General features: G+C 49.3%; 1 protein-coding gene across 1 annotated transcript in view; it reads left to right on the top strand.

The window, feature by feature from the left end:
* CCDC12 (coiled-coil domain containing 12) overlaps positions 1 to 14,979 on the top strand; it is a 66,550-nt gene that overhangs the window by 39,023 nt on the left and 12,548 nt on the right. Inside the window, exon 2 of the mRNA XM_019529755.1 lies at positions 5,813 to 5,883. Within this exon, the coding sequence (XP_019385300.1) occupies positions 5,813 to 5,883 (71 nt within the window). The remainder of the gene's footprint in view (positions 1 to 5,812; positions 5,884 to 14,979) is intronic.

The raw sequence follows: 14,979 nt of genomic DNA, 5'->3' as shown, positions 1-14,979 counted from the left end.
CCACCAGGGTGCCATGACACTCTGGGGTACCGTGAGATTTTTGTGGGTGTCGCACAGTGTTAGCACTGTTAGGCTTACAATCATGATTCACAAGATAAACCTAGACATTTTGAACAGAAATCCATGCCAAGGGGTGCCTTGAGTCTATCCAGGGGTGCCGCGAGTCTGAAAAGGTTGAGAACTACTGATGTAGGCATTTAAACCTTGAACAGAGACTAGTCCAAGTCCCGTTTCATTACATATTTTTATTTTAATGTTTTTATCTCTCTTTAGATTGTTTATTGCAAGCCACTCTGAGCCTCTTTTGGGGAGGATGGCATATAAATCTAATAAATAAGTACAGCTTTTCTCTTTAAAAGTCCTTTTAATCTCAGATCCCTTTGCTTTGAAACTCCCCACCCCAGCCATGGAAAGCTAGTCTTTGTATTGATAGCTAAACACCAAGAGCGGTGGTTAGAGGTTAGGATGCTTTAGGACTAAGTCTAAATAAAGCAGCATTTTTTTTTTTTTTCTGTGATGGTTCATCGAGGGGTCGTCTGTTCCCAAGAGACCGAGATGGGAAAGATTTTAGTTTGCAGGCAGCCAGCACGTAGTTTGGTAGGTCTGAGCCAAACTTCTGGTGGTATGACTTACTGCTAATAATAAATCTCTCACCTCGGGGTACATCACAAAGAGGAATTGCTGGCAACGAGTGCCAAATAGCAAGATGATTATTTTCAGCCCTTGCTGCTTAAGATGGAAGAAAACCAAGTTGGCGTCATGCTGGGTAGAGCCTTGGCTTACTCTTCCGCAGACTTGTGGAGACTGGTCATTGCCAAAGAGAGACAAGGGCTGAAACAAGACGCTGGGCAGCACAGTGCTATAAAGGGGCAAGTTTCCTTTGCACAGAGGATGGGGAAGGTGCGATGCCTTGCATTGAACAGAAATGAGGAAGAGGATGGTGTAAGGCAGCTTGCCGAGGAGAAAGCAGTGTGGGGAAATGGCAGGCAATAGTGCTGTCTCAGAGGTTAGTAAAGTCCCTACGGCTAGATGTGCAGGTGGGGGGCCCGGATGTCTGGTAATACCAATAGCACTGGTGGGAAAGACAGAGGCAGATGCCAAAGGAGGAAACAACACGCACCCACCACTTACATTAAAATCCACCAGTTAGGAGCAACCTCCCTGATATTGAGGTGAAGTGCAGCCTAGTGGCTAGAGCTCAGGAATTGTGGGAGGCAAGAGCCAGATGGCACAGTTGTGCCTGCAGCTTAGTGTGACCTTGGGCTCTCTGTGCCGTTGCTTTGTCCCTGTGAAGCCAGGCTGTTGCCACCTGCCCCCCCACCCCATGTGTCATTGTAAAGCACTCGAGCTGCCCAGTGTCATCGCGGCAAACTGTCCCTGCTGCACCTCGGCTCTAGCTCTAGCAGCTCGGAGGAAAATGTCCTACACGTCATCTGGTGGAGATGGCAGCGCTGCTCGGAAGGGCTGATTCAGTATTAGTCATATATGCAGCAGGTCAACACGTTGCATGTGTTTAACCAGCAGAACCAAGCAGAATTTCAAAACAAGGGCGGCCTCCACCTCAAAGAGCAGCCGCAACTGTCTTCGTGGAGGTGACGGGGGATCGGACGCTCTGCCCAGATCTGGGGGGGCTCGCTCGCTTTCCAAAAGTGAAGGATGCTCTGAGGGAGCATCCTTCACTCCTGGGCTGTGGGGGCATACTTCTCAGGGGGAGCTCTGGCCAGAGGTTGCAGTGCCAGGTGAAGATGGTAGCATTGAACAGTTAACATCTGTCTGAGCTGAATTACCGCTTGACTTCTGCTGTGGGCCTTGTTGCCTCTTCTCTCTGCCCTGCCGTCATATACCATACGTGGCATGGGAGCCTCTGAGTGTGGCTCGTGGTGGATCATGGAGGGCACAGGGGAAACCAGTGGCAGATTGGGGATGGAGCAGAAAGCAGAGCAGCAGGCTTGGTAGGGGAAGCACGTGGGGTGGGTGCAGGGTTTTGCCTGCCAAAAAGAGTGGTCCCTGCTGCTCTGGACGGTTTCAGGTGTTTTGTTTTTTTCCCCCTGTGGTGACCCCTTTTCTTCTGAACTTATCCGAAGTTCTGCTCTCTTATACAGCAGGATTGGGAAGCTTTAGCCCCGTGGGTTTCTTTTTAAGGGGTAGAGGATAAACTCACAGCGTTTCAAGAGCCTGCCTTCCTGTTGCATTACTCATTATTCTGTCGACTTGTTGCCAGGCTTGTGACACGCTGCCATATAAAATTGGCTCGGCACCCATGAATCAGCTGTAGGTTTGGAGATGGAAGGTGTTTGTATTTTTACAGAGGTATATGACATCCCTTCCTTACCCTCCAATTCCACCCATGAATAGCTCAACATAATCCACTGTTGTCTCATTACTTGTCTTTTTCTGTGTTGGCTTTGCATTGATAAATGCTGCCCAGCCAGCATAGGAAGCCCTTGTTATAATTTGTGGGGTGATTGGGAATGAAGCTGTAGGAAATCCAGGGGTTTCTGGCTGCAGGCCTACAAGCAGCTGTGACCATCACATGGGTGTCTTGAGTAAGCCACCTTGTTGCTTGTAAAAACGATTGGCAAGGCTGCTCCATTGACTCGGTGGCACTAGAGCCTCCGACTGGAAGACAATGTCTGTCTCCTACACGGCCAGTGTCAGAGGAGGTGTGTTGCTCAACCCACGTGGGCTTCGCTGGCTGTAGCTCAGCTTCAGTCATCCTACCAATGAAGCCTCAATTTTTATTTTAAGAACCATTTTGCAAATGGGGGCCAGCATTCATCACTTTGGGTAGGGGAGAGGTCTAAACCTTGCCTGTGGACCTGTTTGCCTTTGGTCCTGATCTGCTTTAATAACAGATGATCACCAGGAGGGGAATGCAGTATTGCAAGGTTTATGCCAGCATCTTGTAGTTGCTTACTCTTGGTTTCTAGAGCCTTTTACCTCTTCTTTAGTTACCCTAATCCCCATTAGCCCTCTGTCTCCACACAGCTTCCCTAAGAAGGACCCAGGCCTCAGTCTGCCGCTCTGCAGTTCAGGGTGACGTCCGTGAGAGAGGTTCTGCAGTGCCCGTTGTCACGCTGTCCAAGGGCAATGCCTCGAACGGATTAGCACAGGGCAAGAAGGTGTAATGAGGCACCCGTGGTGCAGGCACTAGTGGAGAAAGGATGTCGGCAGCCACGGTTGTTCTCCCGGATGGCTGCTCTAAATGGGGTCTGACCTGGCAGTGCTTGACTTCCTGCGCCTGGTAGGAGTTGTTGCGACCCCAAGAAAACTAGTACAAATGGGCAGCAACTTCCATAAGGTCCTGGAATTCCGGTCTTGGGCACATTTATCCAACTTGTGATCTTAGCATCAAACCACTGCTTCAGGCTATAGACCAAGTTTGGTGGGCGGGGGGGTATGCAGTGACATGGCTGGGGAGACCAGCCAGAGATACAATAGATATTTTCTCAAGGGTGGCTTTTAGATTTCAGAGTTTTCAAATCATCCCAGGAAATAATCCTAGTGGGAATGTGGAGAATGCTAGTTTATTTTATGGTTTAAGAAAAGGCTGGGGAGTGTCCAGATACTTTGCACTGAGCATTCGACAAGGCTGAGTGATGATTTCCCCAAACCTGTGTGTTAAGCCAGCCACCTCAACGCACTAATGCAGGAAGATTTATGCTTCTGCCAGTGTAACGTTTCTCTGCAAGCACAGAGCACCGTCCAGCATCGTGAACATCACCCGTGTCCAAGGCTGTCGTGAGGACTTCAGACAGAGCCGAAGATCAGTTCTTTTCCCTTCACCAGGGGGATTTATTGTTAACAACCCAGTTTTCAACTCAGATCACAAACCAGAGAACTTTAAAGGTTGAACCAGCCTTGGACTTTTTGGTAGCTTGCCATAGAAACTTTTGTAAAGCCTTGAGAAGTAAAAGCCAACTTTATCTGACTCGGTCCCTCCCAGTGCCAGCTCCTTTCAGCTAGGTGTTAGGTTCCTTCCAGTTCCTTCTAGTTAGGTCTGAAGTTTCTTAGTGAGGGTCACTTTAATCATATCAGGTTTTGACTGATATGGGAACACATTTTGCACACAGCGCATGGTTCCCCAAAAACCAGCTGCTGGAAATTGAAAAGCACATTATATGTGAGATGTGGTAAGATCAGGTTCTGCCTTACCAGGTGAAACCAAAAGTAACATCTGTACTTGATCCGCAGGGGACTGGGCAGTTAACAGGCTGGGCTCCCTACCTGCTACTGCTCAGTTACTACAAGGGAAAGATCATTTTTTTCCCTCCTTCATTTGCCTTTCAAAAGCAAAAGTGCTCATTTTACCCAGGGGCGTATTGTGTGCCATAATACAATTTAACTAAATCCGAGTTGGAAAACTGTTGGCTCAAAAATGCCCATGTGATGTGGTGAGGAAAGGGTTTGAATGGATGGAGTCATCCCCAGATGACTTTGGGGGCCCGAGAAAAGGACGTTTCTAGTGGTATCTGGTACCAGTCTGCTTTCAAAACCAGGAGAGTGAATGGGGGCAAATGGAGAAATGGTGGTGAAAGAGGCTTTCTCCATGTGTAGTGTTATGTCCACTTATGAGGGTACCGGGCTGTGACTTGCAATCAGTTATTCTTTCTTGTTTTTAGGTGGTGTTTTTTTTAGGTGGTGTTTATTAGCAAGTGAACCTTTGGGTGATCTTCCTACAGGTTGCTAATGGGTTTCATGCTCATCTGAGCACTTAAGAGGAAACGAGGACTGTAGGATGGGTGAAAGCAGAGGAAAAATTCTCGCCCTCCAAAAAAGGAGATGGTTTATCAAAAAAACCACAAAAACCCGCATCAATTATATTTGACCAAATAAAAGGAAAAACAGATTTTTGGATATCACTTTTTAGTATGTGGGTGAAGTCCAATTACCTGCAAAAACTTCAAGCACAGCTGTGCAATTGCCTGTTGATTAACATGGGAGATGCACCCCTTTTGATTATTGCAATCATGAATTTCCTTTAAAGTCATCAGAAACGTCCCTGCCTGGGTGATGTTAAAAGGCTTGTTCTGCCATGTTCTTGCTGAATAGAGAGTCAGCAATTCTGTTACCGGGGAAGGTTTCTCTGAGCAAACAGTTAAGTTCGGTGTTGTCACAATTGGGAGCCTTGTTTGACAGCTGACATGGCAACACCCGTTAAAACTACTTGCATAAGAAACGTTGGCATCTGCTCTCAGGCCTGTTTACAGACTGCTGTTGTTGCAACGTAGCTGACCGGTTAGAGATGCGGTGCGATTCAGAAAGCAGGCTAGTGTAGACACAAGCCGACTGTGAGCTAGTGAACAGTCCTCAACTCCCTGGAGATGGACGGTACAACTTGGTCGGTCAGACTTTATCATCTACGTGGCTTATGGTATTGGGCAGTGTTTTGCCGGGGAGGTGGTGCAGGTCCCCATCCCAACCTGGTAACTCAGTGAAGCGGCTGCCAGTCTGCTGCTTTGTCCTTTGTCCTATGGTGCCCTGATTTCAATACGACTGTCATTACAAGGTCTGTTGTTCACTTGCTGTTGGTTTGTTGGATAGCTTGGGCATCCAATAAGCAGAGAATCACCTGTTTGTCATGACTGCTTCTGAGAAGATCATTTTTTCCCTTGCCGTTTTTCCTCCAATTAGTGTAAACTAGACCCAGCGAGAACTGCACCTCGAGGTGCTGCAAAGTTAAATCTGTTTTAATTTTAAGGGGTGCAGATTGGCAGAGGTCTGTCTCCTATTATTCGGGGGCCTCCCTCTTCTGCTGTGTGTCCTTCTAGAGAATGGAGACTTAACAGATGAACCTTTTTTGCTTTTGCAGACTAAGGACAGCGGCGAACCTGCAAGCAAGCAGCTTCGAGAAAATGATGAAGAGAGCGCTGTCAAACACATGTAACTATTTATCCGTTCACACTGGTCTCTTTGGCTGTGTCTTGTCTGAGGGCTGTTCCCCGGGGCTTGCTAGTGAGAACACTTCCTTGGCTTCCATGATTTTTTTCTCAGCGGGAGTTCAGTCGCTTAGTGAAGATTATCTGGGATTAGAGGACTAAAGAGGGAAGGGGCAGGTGGTCTCGTTTCAGATATGGTAGGAACTGCGAGTGGCTCTTCAGTTTGCAATGGACTCTCAAGGCTGTCCTCCCTAATGGAGGGCTCTCGGGATGTGAAAGGTCCCAGCTTTAAATTCAGCAGCTGGTATTGTACCTTTATTTCCTCCTGAGGTGTTTTTCAATGTGATGTTACCTTTGGTACCCAGGAAAGAGGACCCCAAAGCCAAACAGGACCCCAGGCTACTGCACTGTGGCCTGTGTCACTGTTCTTTGCACCTGTAAGGTGCAAGTCTGGAGCTCATCAACGGCAGGGTTTTGTTCTAGCAGAGTGCTGTTGATTTTGCTGCCTGATGGGGTTAAATTCAGCAAGACCACAGGAACCTGGTGGTTTTCCTTAGCTGGTAGAAATCCCCTCACTGCAGAGCTGTGTTTTGAACAGCTCTTCCTGCATTTGATCAGGGATGCTGACTGCCCCTGCTCCTGGGTAAAGGGTTATGGTATGGGCAAGAACTGGTTTGAATTCTCTGCCGGGACAGCGGACAGCTGTTGGGAATAGCCCTGAAGAGGCAAACCTTGTTCATAAACAGCTCTGCCTGTTCTTGTGCAGAGTGTAAAGTTCTGGGGCCCGGGTGAATAATGAATGAGTGGTTATTGCATTGCAGGCTCTTGCCACTTGATACCCAGAGTGAGCAACCAAGTGATACAGCACATTGTGACCCCCACCTACAAGTTCCAGGCATGCATCCTCCTCTTGGCCATTCAGTGAGATGGCTGCACCTTTTTGGCTCTCTTTGGAAGGACTAAGCAGTCCTGAAGGAACAACCTTGGTCGACTTCCAGCCCTGTGGTTAGCTCCCATGAAATGTCAGGGTCTTGTACACTGAAGAGTGTGAACCTTGTCTGAGGTCACATGGGTTCATACCAGATGGTTCCCTCTTTACCCCCCCCCTTTTTTTTAAGTTTCCTTAAACTTTCAGAACTGATGTAAAGTGAGAGGGGGGAGTTGAGCCTCATGTCAGCTGTTCTCTTCCAGAAGTCAGATTTTTGTGTCAGCACTCCAGTCTTTGCCCACAGATGCATGTGCGAGGCTTCTGGTAAAGTAGGGGGGGAGGTACGTGGCTTTGGAGTCAATTCAGGTCAAAGAAGACAGCTTTGCAATATTTTGCAAAGCTCAGCGTGTCTGTCCAAACACCACGTTTGCTGTCGGAGTCCAAATGCAGAGCTCTGCAGGGCAAATTGGAGCAGAGTCTTCCCTGCAGCAAAGGTTTTGAATCATCCATTCTGTTTTAACTGTGCCACTGATAAAGATCTTAGCTTTGCAATTACACTTCTTTGATCTGCCTAGGAATCTTGCTGTTTTCCCCACCAGAAATACACACGCACGTGCACGCACTTTTAAAAACATGGTTGATCTGACTGAAATACAGAGTTTAGCACTCCAGGGAGCTAATGTCCTGCTTTCCCTTTTGGATTTTAATTTTCAGCATTGTAGCTGAAACCTCGCAGCCCTGTGCAAAAGAGGCGAGCGTGTGCTGGTGGCTGACAGACTGCAAGCCTGGTTATGATGGAAGAGAAGTTCCTGGCAGGTCTGAGCTTGAGAGGCGGAAGTTCCACACCTAGGTTTTGGGATAACTCTGGCTTTGCTGTGGTCAGGGTCATCCCAGGATTCTCGTAGCATGACAGAGAGTGTGTAGCTTGCAGAGAGAAACTGCGACAGCATAGGAGTCAAGAACAACCCAAATCTTTTTCCAGGCAGGTCAAGCATAGTTGTCTGTGTAATCCTGTGACCTGTGTTTTAAAGTGCCCAGTGCATCATTTCATAGCATGATTTGCCTGAAAAATGGTGACTCATCTTGATTTCCAAAACAAAAAAAAAGTCAGAAAAAAATTGATCTTCTTGCCTTCCATCAGATTTGCTCACCTCCTTTTGGTTCATGTTAGCCAGAGCCACGATGTACTGCAGTAAGGGTAGGGAGAGCCTGCTGCGAAGAGTGTGGGTTACCCTAAGGAATAGGCAGTCCGTTTCCAATGAAATAACCTGATTTAAAATCCAGGTGATTAGTGTGTGAACTGGCAAAGTAAGTATTTTCTTAGCTTTCATATGAAAACTTGAGGTGCACAGACACTAGGGGCATAAGATGGACACACCAATATGTGATGAAACCACTCCATCTTTGATGAAGCTGTATTAAAGTCAGAGTGGTTTTGCTGCTTCCATGTAGTTCCCATCTTGCCCCCAAATAACAAGTAGAGCATAACAGCTGCTGCCCTTTTGAAAGCATTACAGATGTGCATGCATTCATACCCTCTGACCGTCCTGGCTGGGACCATCTTGGAGGTAAGCCACTGGAGCTGTAAAGAGGATGGAGGGCTTGTTTTAAAGCCACATGGGCAGTGTTTCAATCCATGCTGCCTTCTGCTGCGGTTGTCTTCCCCTGGTAGCGTGGCTACTTTCCAGGCCTCGGTGTTCCTGTTTTCTGCCTTGGACTGCAACTTCTGAGCCAACCTGAATAACGAGGACAGCTATCAGCCACTGCTATGCAGGGGCCTCTGTCTTCTTTCAGGATCTCTTAATAAAGTCTCAGAAGCAGCAAAAATGGAAACCCCTTCACAGAAGTTTAGGTCTGGAAGGGATGTTGTGAGATCATCGGGTCCAGCCCCCACCGTTCAGTTTTCAGATACTTGCTAGTTGCCTGTAGCCACATGGTTTGGGTGTTTTCTGTCTTAAACATCCAGTTCTAACCCAAGGAGTTTTCTATTCCTCTTCTTATCTGAACCTTTGGTGCAGTGAGATACTAACGCAGAAGTGAGCACTGACTAGGCTCCTACGCAAAAAATATGATGCACCTCTGGTGGGTCTTGCTCACAAGCCTTTCTAATCACTGAACTTTGACTCGGAGGAGAGTTTCCATCTTAGACGTGTTCACGAGGAGCCTGTGTTTTTATTTACAGGGCTGATGATGGGGAACTATGTCAGAGGAGCAAGTGGCTGTTCTGTTGTGCACATGATCAAAAGGCCGCAATTGCAAAAGACGGGTGTGGGTGGACTTTGGTCCTTCCTATCTGTGTTTGTGATTGGGGGGAAACCACCTAGTGAGCTCATGCTGTAGATCCTCATAAGCTCTCACTCTGGGGAGTTATACTTCCCCCTTGTGAAGGACAGATAGGCTTTTAGTTTTGAAATGCCAAGGCAGCTCTGCAAACTTGCGCTTCTGGCTTATCAGGAACGTAGGAAAAAAATTGCACGATAAGACTGGGGAAGGAGGAAGAAGTGACCTGTGACTTCCCTGCAGTGCTAGAAATCGGGCGTCTCGGAACTGGAATTAATTAGCTGCTGGCATTTCAGCACTTAGTCATTCTTTTAACAGAACAGCGCTGCGGCTCATAGCAGAGAAGTCCTGGGAGGAGTGGAGGCTTGCATAGTGGAGACTTGTCTTTCCCCTGGAGCAGGGGAGGAGGTCATGCGTCAGGTTGAGATGACCAGCTTTCAAATTCTGTTTGGAAACAAAACAGGACAGCCACCTGCTTGCCCGTGGCTCGCAGAGGGTGGACCAGCAAGGATGATACCAACCGCTTCCTTTCTGCAAATACATTCGCTCTGTGCTTTGGAAGGGGGCATTGGGCATGGTTTTTACTTTGTAGAGGTCAGTATGGTATGTAGGGCATATCTCTGATCTACAGTGGCGGCTGTTGTCCCATATCCACCTGCACTGGGGGATGCGTCTGTCGATATCCTTGACTCAGCCTCACGTGGGGTCATTTAGATGAGCTGGCGCCTCCGTGACATCCAGACAAAGCGAGGGACAGCACCATGTCTAAATGCCACTGCTACTTAGTTATCCTGGTCCCTGAGCCAGCTGGGTCAGTGCGGTCAGCTCAACCTGCGTGAGACAGGAGTCAAGCTGATGGGGCAGCACTTCTGGGACTGCCTGTGAACGAGGTGTCACTTAACCTTGGTGTCCTACAGGATACATTGCTCTGTCTTGACACATGGCAGCAATTGCATCTAGGTGGGGCCCAGTGCTGCCTTGTCTTCAGCTGAGGACCTAGTTGGTGTGGCACCTGTAATCGTCCCCTCCAGAATAGGTGACTTTTGTTATCTGCTGTACCAGGGTGCTGTGGTGAAGACCCCACCAAGGCTGCAAGCAGTATTTTGCACTCAGCATTAGCTCTCTGTGTGCTCTCAAATGCATCTCTTAGCCTTCTCTGTCCACCCTCCATCATGTCAGCTGCTGTCCACAAGGACTTTGCTTTTTGGGGAGCCTGAATTGAGTCTCTCTGGGGTTGGGCTTGATGTCCCGTGTAGCAAACGTTTACCTAGTGCCACAACTCATCCTGAGCTTGCCTGGTCACCGCTTGTGCTGGCAATCCCTCACTCACTCCAGGACGGTAACCACGTCAGACAGGCAAGGGATGGAGCACCCCCTTGAAGTGGGGTTGTAAACGTAGGCTGCAACTCGACTTTGGATCTGGTGGGAGCATGCCTAGGCATCTGATAAGGCTGCAAGACTTACCAGACACCCGTGAATGCTGGATGCTTTCCTACCTCCACCCTATTCAGCAGCACTCAGTCTCAAGACAGCAAGCACATCTCCTGCATGTGCTGCTTTGGGGACTTGCAGGCTCTCGGGCATGTTATTTTCTGGCATTCCAGAAGTGCCTGTGGCAGCTCTGGGCACCAGCTGGGGGGAGCTGAATGTGCTGCGACACACTCGGCTATGTTTGCGAGAGCAGCCAGAGTGCAAGCTGGCTGCCCCGGGGAGCTCAACTGCCTCGGGGAGCGGAGAGACGAGTAGCTCTCCATCCGTCTCCGTCTCTGCTTGCCGCTCTTCCACCCGAGTCAGGAATGACTGTTTTAAGCAGACTGTAGTTCCAGGGCTTCTATCTTGAAGTCCCATAGAGACTTCTGCGTCTCCTCCCCCAGGACACAGTGCTGTGGACAGTTGTGCATTTGTAGTACTGCAAGTGCCGCCGTGAAAGTGCAGGTAGCAGAGCACTGGAGGATGCTGGGGGACTGTGAGCCCCCCCCCCGGGTCATGGGGCACCATACAGACATTACATGGGGCGCTGGAAAACATAGTGTTACAGAGAACTTCTCATTTTATCCAGTAATATTTCTGCAGCACTTCCACCATTTTGGAGCTTTGCAGGGGTGTCGGTAGCTTAAAAATTCTCCTTTTTATTTTTATTTTGTTTTTGTACTTGTAATATACTTTTTAAGGCCAAAGAAACTGCCATGTCATAGCCAGCATAGTGCCTCAGAGCCCATGAGGGCCTGTAACATTGACTGCAGGAGGATGTGAAGGAGGCCTAGCAAAAGAAGATAGCTTGACAAATGGAAGGAAGTTGAGCCAGTCTGCTGCATAGGGGGATTTTCAGGATAAATGGCCTGAAAAATTCTGCTGGAAATGGTTGTTGGAGGCAGGGGAGAGTAGATTTAAGAACCGCTTGGGGGTTGTGACACCAGGGGACAAGCTGAAGGGCGAGGAGAGAAATGTGCCGCTTACCACGCTAGGAGCCATGAGGGTTTCCAAAAAAGAGCCTTGTCGCACCCCGCTTGATGAATGGGTCATGAGAAGCACAGGCCGACCTGCCCAAGGTTGCCCAGCAGGATCGGCGGGCGAGCCAGATGTTCAGGCTGAAAGAAAGAAGCTCCAAAAGAATCATCCTTAAAAACACGGGGCTCTTTGTCCACGTGCCAGGAATCTGCCAGTGAACCGCTGTGCCTGCAAACCCGCCAGCCAGGGCAGAGAGGCTCCCAGCAGAGCCCCTTCAAGACTTTGCAGCATCTGATGAAGGAGGGAAAGCTCCTGCACCTCTGATTTAGTCTATAGCAGGGGTGTGGAGCCTATGGCCTGTGGGCCAGGCCCAGCTTGGGGGGCTGCCCTGTCTGGTTGGTTGGGCTCCTGGCCGGCCACCAGAAGTCAGAGGGCTTGGCTGTAAGGAGAGAACCAAGAATTTGAGGCCTGTGGGCCCTGATGGACATGATCAGCATCGGAGGGCGAGTGGAGATTGATGCCTGTCCTTTTGCCACTGCCGCAGCCCCACCCTTCTCAGCCCATGCTGGAGCTGCCACATGCCAGAGCTGCAGCTGTGGCACAGGGCATGGGGTGGCCCAGGACATGTGGTGGCCCACCAGCTCCAGTATATGGGGCGTGCAGCACGAGCTGGAGCTACCACCACTCTAACCTGGGTCGGAGCTGGAGTTTCAGCTGCCACCCCATGCCCTGTGGAGGCTGGAACCAGCCCTCAAGCAGCCCCATAGTCCAGATCTAGCCCAGAGCACAAAGCAAGTTTGCCACTGGGCTAATACAGCCCCTGTTGCCTGCATGTTCCCGACTGTGACGGACACCAGCATTGAAAATGGTACAAAGCCAGCAGCGTGCATGCATGTGGTGGAAGAGGGGCCTGAGGTTTCTTTCACACTCTTGACCCCCAGAGGTGCCTGGGGACCGAGATTTGGAAAGCCTCTCCCAAATCAAGCACTTGAGCGAATGTGTTTAAATCAAATGTAACAGCAGTTTTAATACTAAAACACAACTGGTATGTGAATGATGAGGCAATATCGGGAAAGCATTTCAAACCAACTAACTGCATGTCAGTAATGACAATTTTAAATAGTATATTGAGAGATGAATCTTTTAAAGTCCTACAACCTTAAAAGCCTCTAGCAGGTGGCCAGTCTGCTAGAGGAAAGGGAGTTCCCAACTAGGTTTAAAAATTAAGTTTTGAAGAAGTAGGTATTTCACTTTGCCTGCAGATGGGCCTTTCTGCCCTTACTTCAAGGCTGAAGGGCAGAGTCTGATGGGGACCTAGATTTTTATATTTAATTACTTGGCTCAACTTCAAGCCCTCCCCAGTAGGGCTAGGAAACACTGAAACCTGCCCAAGGGGTTATTTCATCATTGCTATTAATATGAACTCTATCTGATAGGTTTATTGAGTGTAGCTTGCTTGTTGTCAAGCAGAAATGCCTGTTTTTAAGCGCCTCAATAAGCTGCATCTCTCCTAAACCTGTTTTTTCTGGCATCGAACTACTACGTGGCTTTAGGTGACCTTGAGTCGACTTCTCTTACCTTTTGAACACTTCTTGCCTATGCTGTTTTCTCACCTTTTCATGCCCTCTGTCTTCTCCCCTCTTACCCAAACTCTGGTCAAGCAGATGCTATCTCACCAGCGGTGCGTTCATCCTGAATGCTTCCACTGCACGGCTTGGATTGCCCTCACGGTGCGACCGTCGCAGAAGAACTGCTGCTTTCTGTAGCATCTCGGCTGCGATGCCAGCCCACTCCGTGCTGTTAAGCAGATGCTGCCCTTCCCTCCTGAAATGGCTGCAGTTCAGGCACAGCGGCTTTTGAATGAGCCGAGTCAATCCGCACATCTTTTGTGTTAGCTTCAGCGCAGTTTGGGCTAAGCCTGTCGTTTGTAAAGGGCTGTGAGACCTGCTCGTGGAAGGCAAGGTACCGAAGGAATCCTGGGGATCTTGGCTAGCCTGTGCATTTCTTGGTAATTGACCCCCTCCACCTAGTGCATTTGGGCCAGCAAGGGACTTGGTTTGGCACTGTGCTGCCTCTTAGCCATAAAAGCTACAGGCCTTTGCAGCAGTTGGTGAGCAACAAGGAGGGGAGCGACACAGGCTAGCGTGAGCTGGTGCTCCTTCATGAGCGTGGTGCCTGTGGGGATTGCAGTCACACACCACATCCCACGCACACCTCGGGGAGGCAGCTGCCAGGAATGCTGGGCACCGATAATTACAGGAGGCAGGTGCAAGGGCATCTGCGCCAAACAGTTAATTAAGGGGATCCTCTCATCTTGAGCGTTGTGTGTGTAAATCGAGGGAGCAGCTGATAGTGCAAGGTGGGATGGGGCTTTGCGCTGCCAGTCCTAGCATGGTCTCCTTTATCTCTGACCTCAGGCCCTTCGCATACCTCTGCAGATATGGGGCAGTCTTTATCTTTGTGGCACTGGGCTGTGCTCTGTCTATATTTTTAGCTGGAGGTAGCGGCCTGAGAACAAAAGTAGATGCCCGTGGTTCTTGTGTCCTTTTCTGATCCCAGACCTTGGGCAGTTCACTACCCCTGTCTGGCTTGACTTCCTCCCCCTGTGCAACAGGACTAAAATGTCATAACTGTTGGTTGGGGAAGACTAGTGGCAGGGCACTCCAGGTGTTCAGTCTGATATTTTCGGTCATTTCGCAATTTATTGTTTAACTGCGTGGCTGCCTCTTGTGAGCTCTGCAGTCCCTTGCATGCACTGTTAGGATAGGGACATGCAACACATTCACATCAGTGTAATGACTTTGCCTCTGTACTCTGATGGGAAGCACGCTGGTGCTCAGGATGAACCATTAAACCCGTGGAGCGCTCTAGGATGGCTTCATCTGCTTGGCAGATGCTGTTATGGAGCACCTGCCACTGACGGTCCTCACGACCTGCGAGGCAGGTTGGGGAGCCTTCTCTGGGGCCTTTCGAGCAGAGGAGAGGTTGGGCAGGCATCTTGCTGGGCTGCGTTAGGAACAAGGTGTCTGAGGGCTATATTCAATCCTTTCCATCCCCATATTCTATTGTTCTGGGTCCCTGCCCAGACAGCTGCTGTTCCAGGGCGTGGATCCTGCACGCGCTTTATTTTTCCTTTACCTGAATAATCCCGTTGAAGTGTATGAGGTAATGCCCAGGGTTAAAGTTACCATATGGGATTGCATTTGCAGGCACAAGGGCTAAAGGGTGGAGCAGGGGGGCACCTGGAAGTAGCAGGCAGAAGGTCAACATGCAGCATTGCAAAAAGGCAGCCGGTGTAGCTTAAAGAGAGGGGCTAATGAGCGTTCCTGGAGCTGGTCCTGTCCCTGCTGGGTGTCTTTTACCTCTGTCTCCAGCTGGATTTGCTGAGTGAGAGGATTTTGCAGTGAAATCCTCTGTTTATTTCTCTTTAGATGCTTTGCAGTG

This window comes from Crocodylus porosus, unplaced genomic scaffold (assembly GCF_001723895.1).
Source record: "Crocodylus porosus isolate Cpor-Errol unplaced genomic scaffold, CroPor_comp1, whole genome shotgun sequence".
Taxonomy (NCBI): domain Eukaryota; kingdom Metazoa; phylum Chordata; order Crocodylia; family Crocodylidae; genus Crocodylus; species Crocodylus porosus.
The sequence above is the reverse complement of the archived record's forward strand: the minus strand, read 5'-3'. Positions and strand labels throughout refer to the sequence as shown.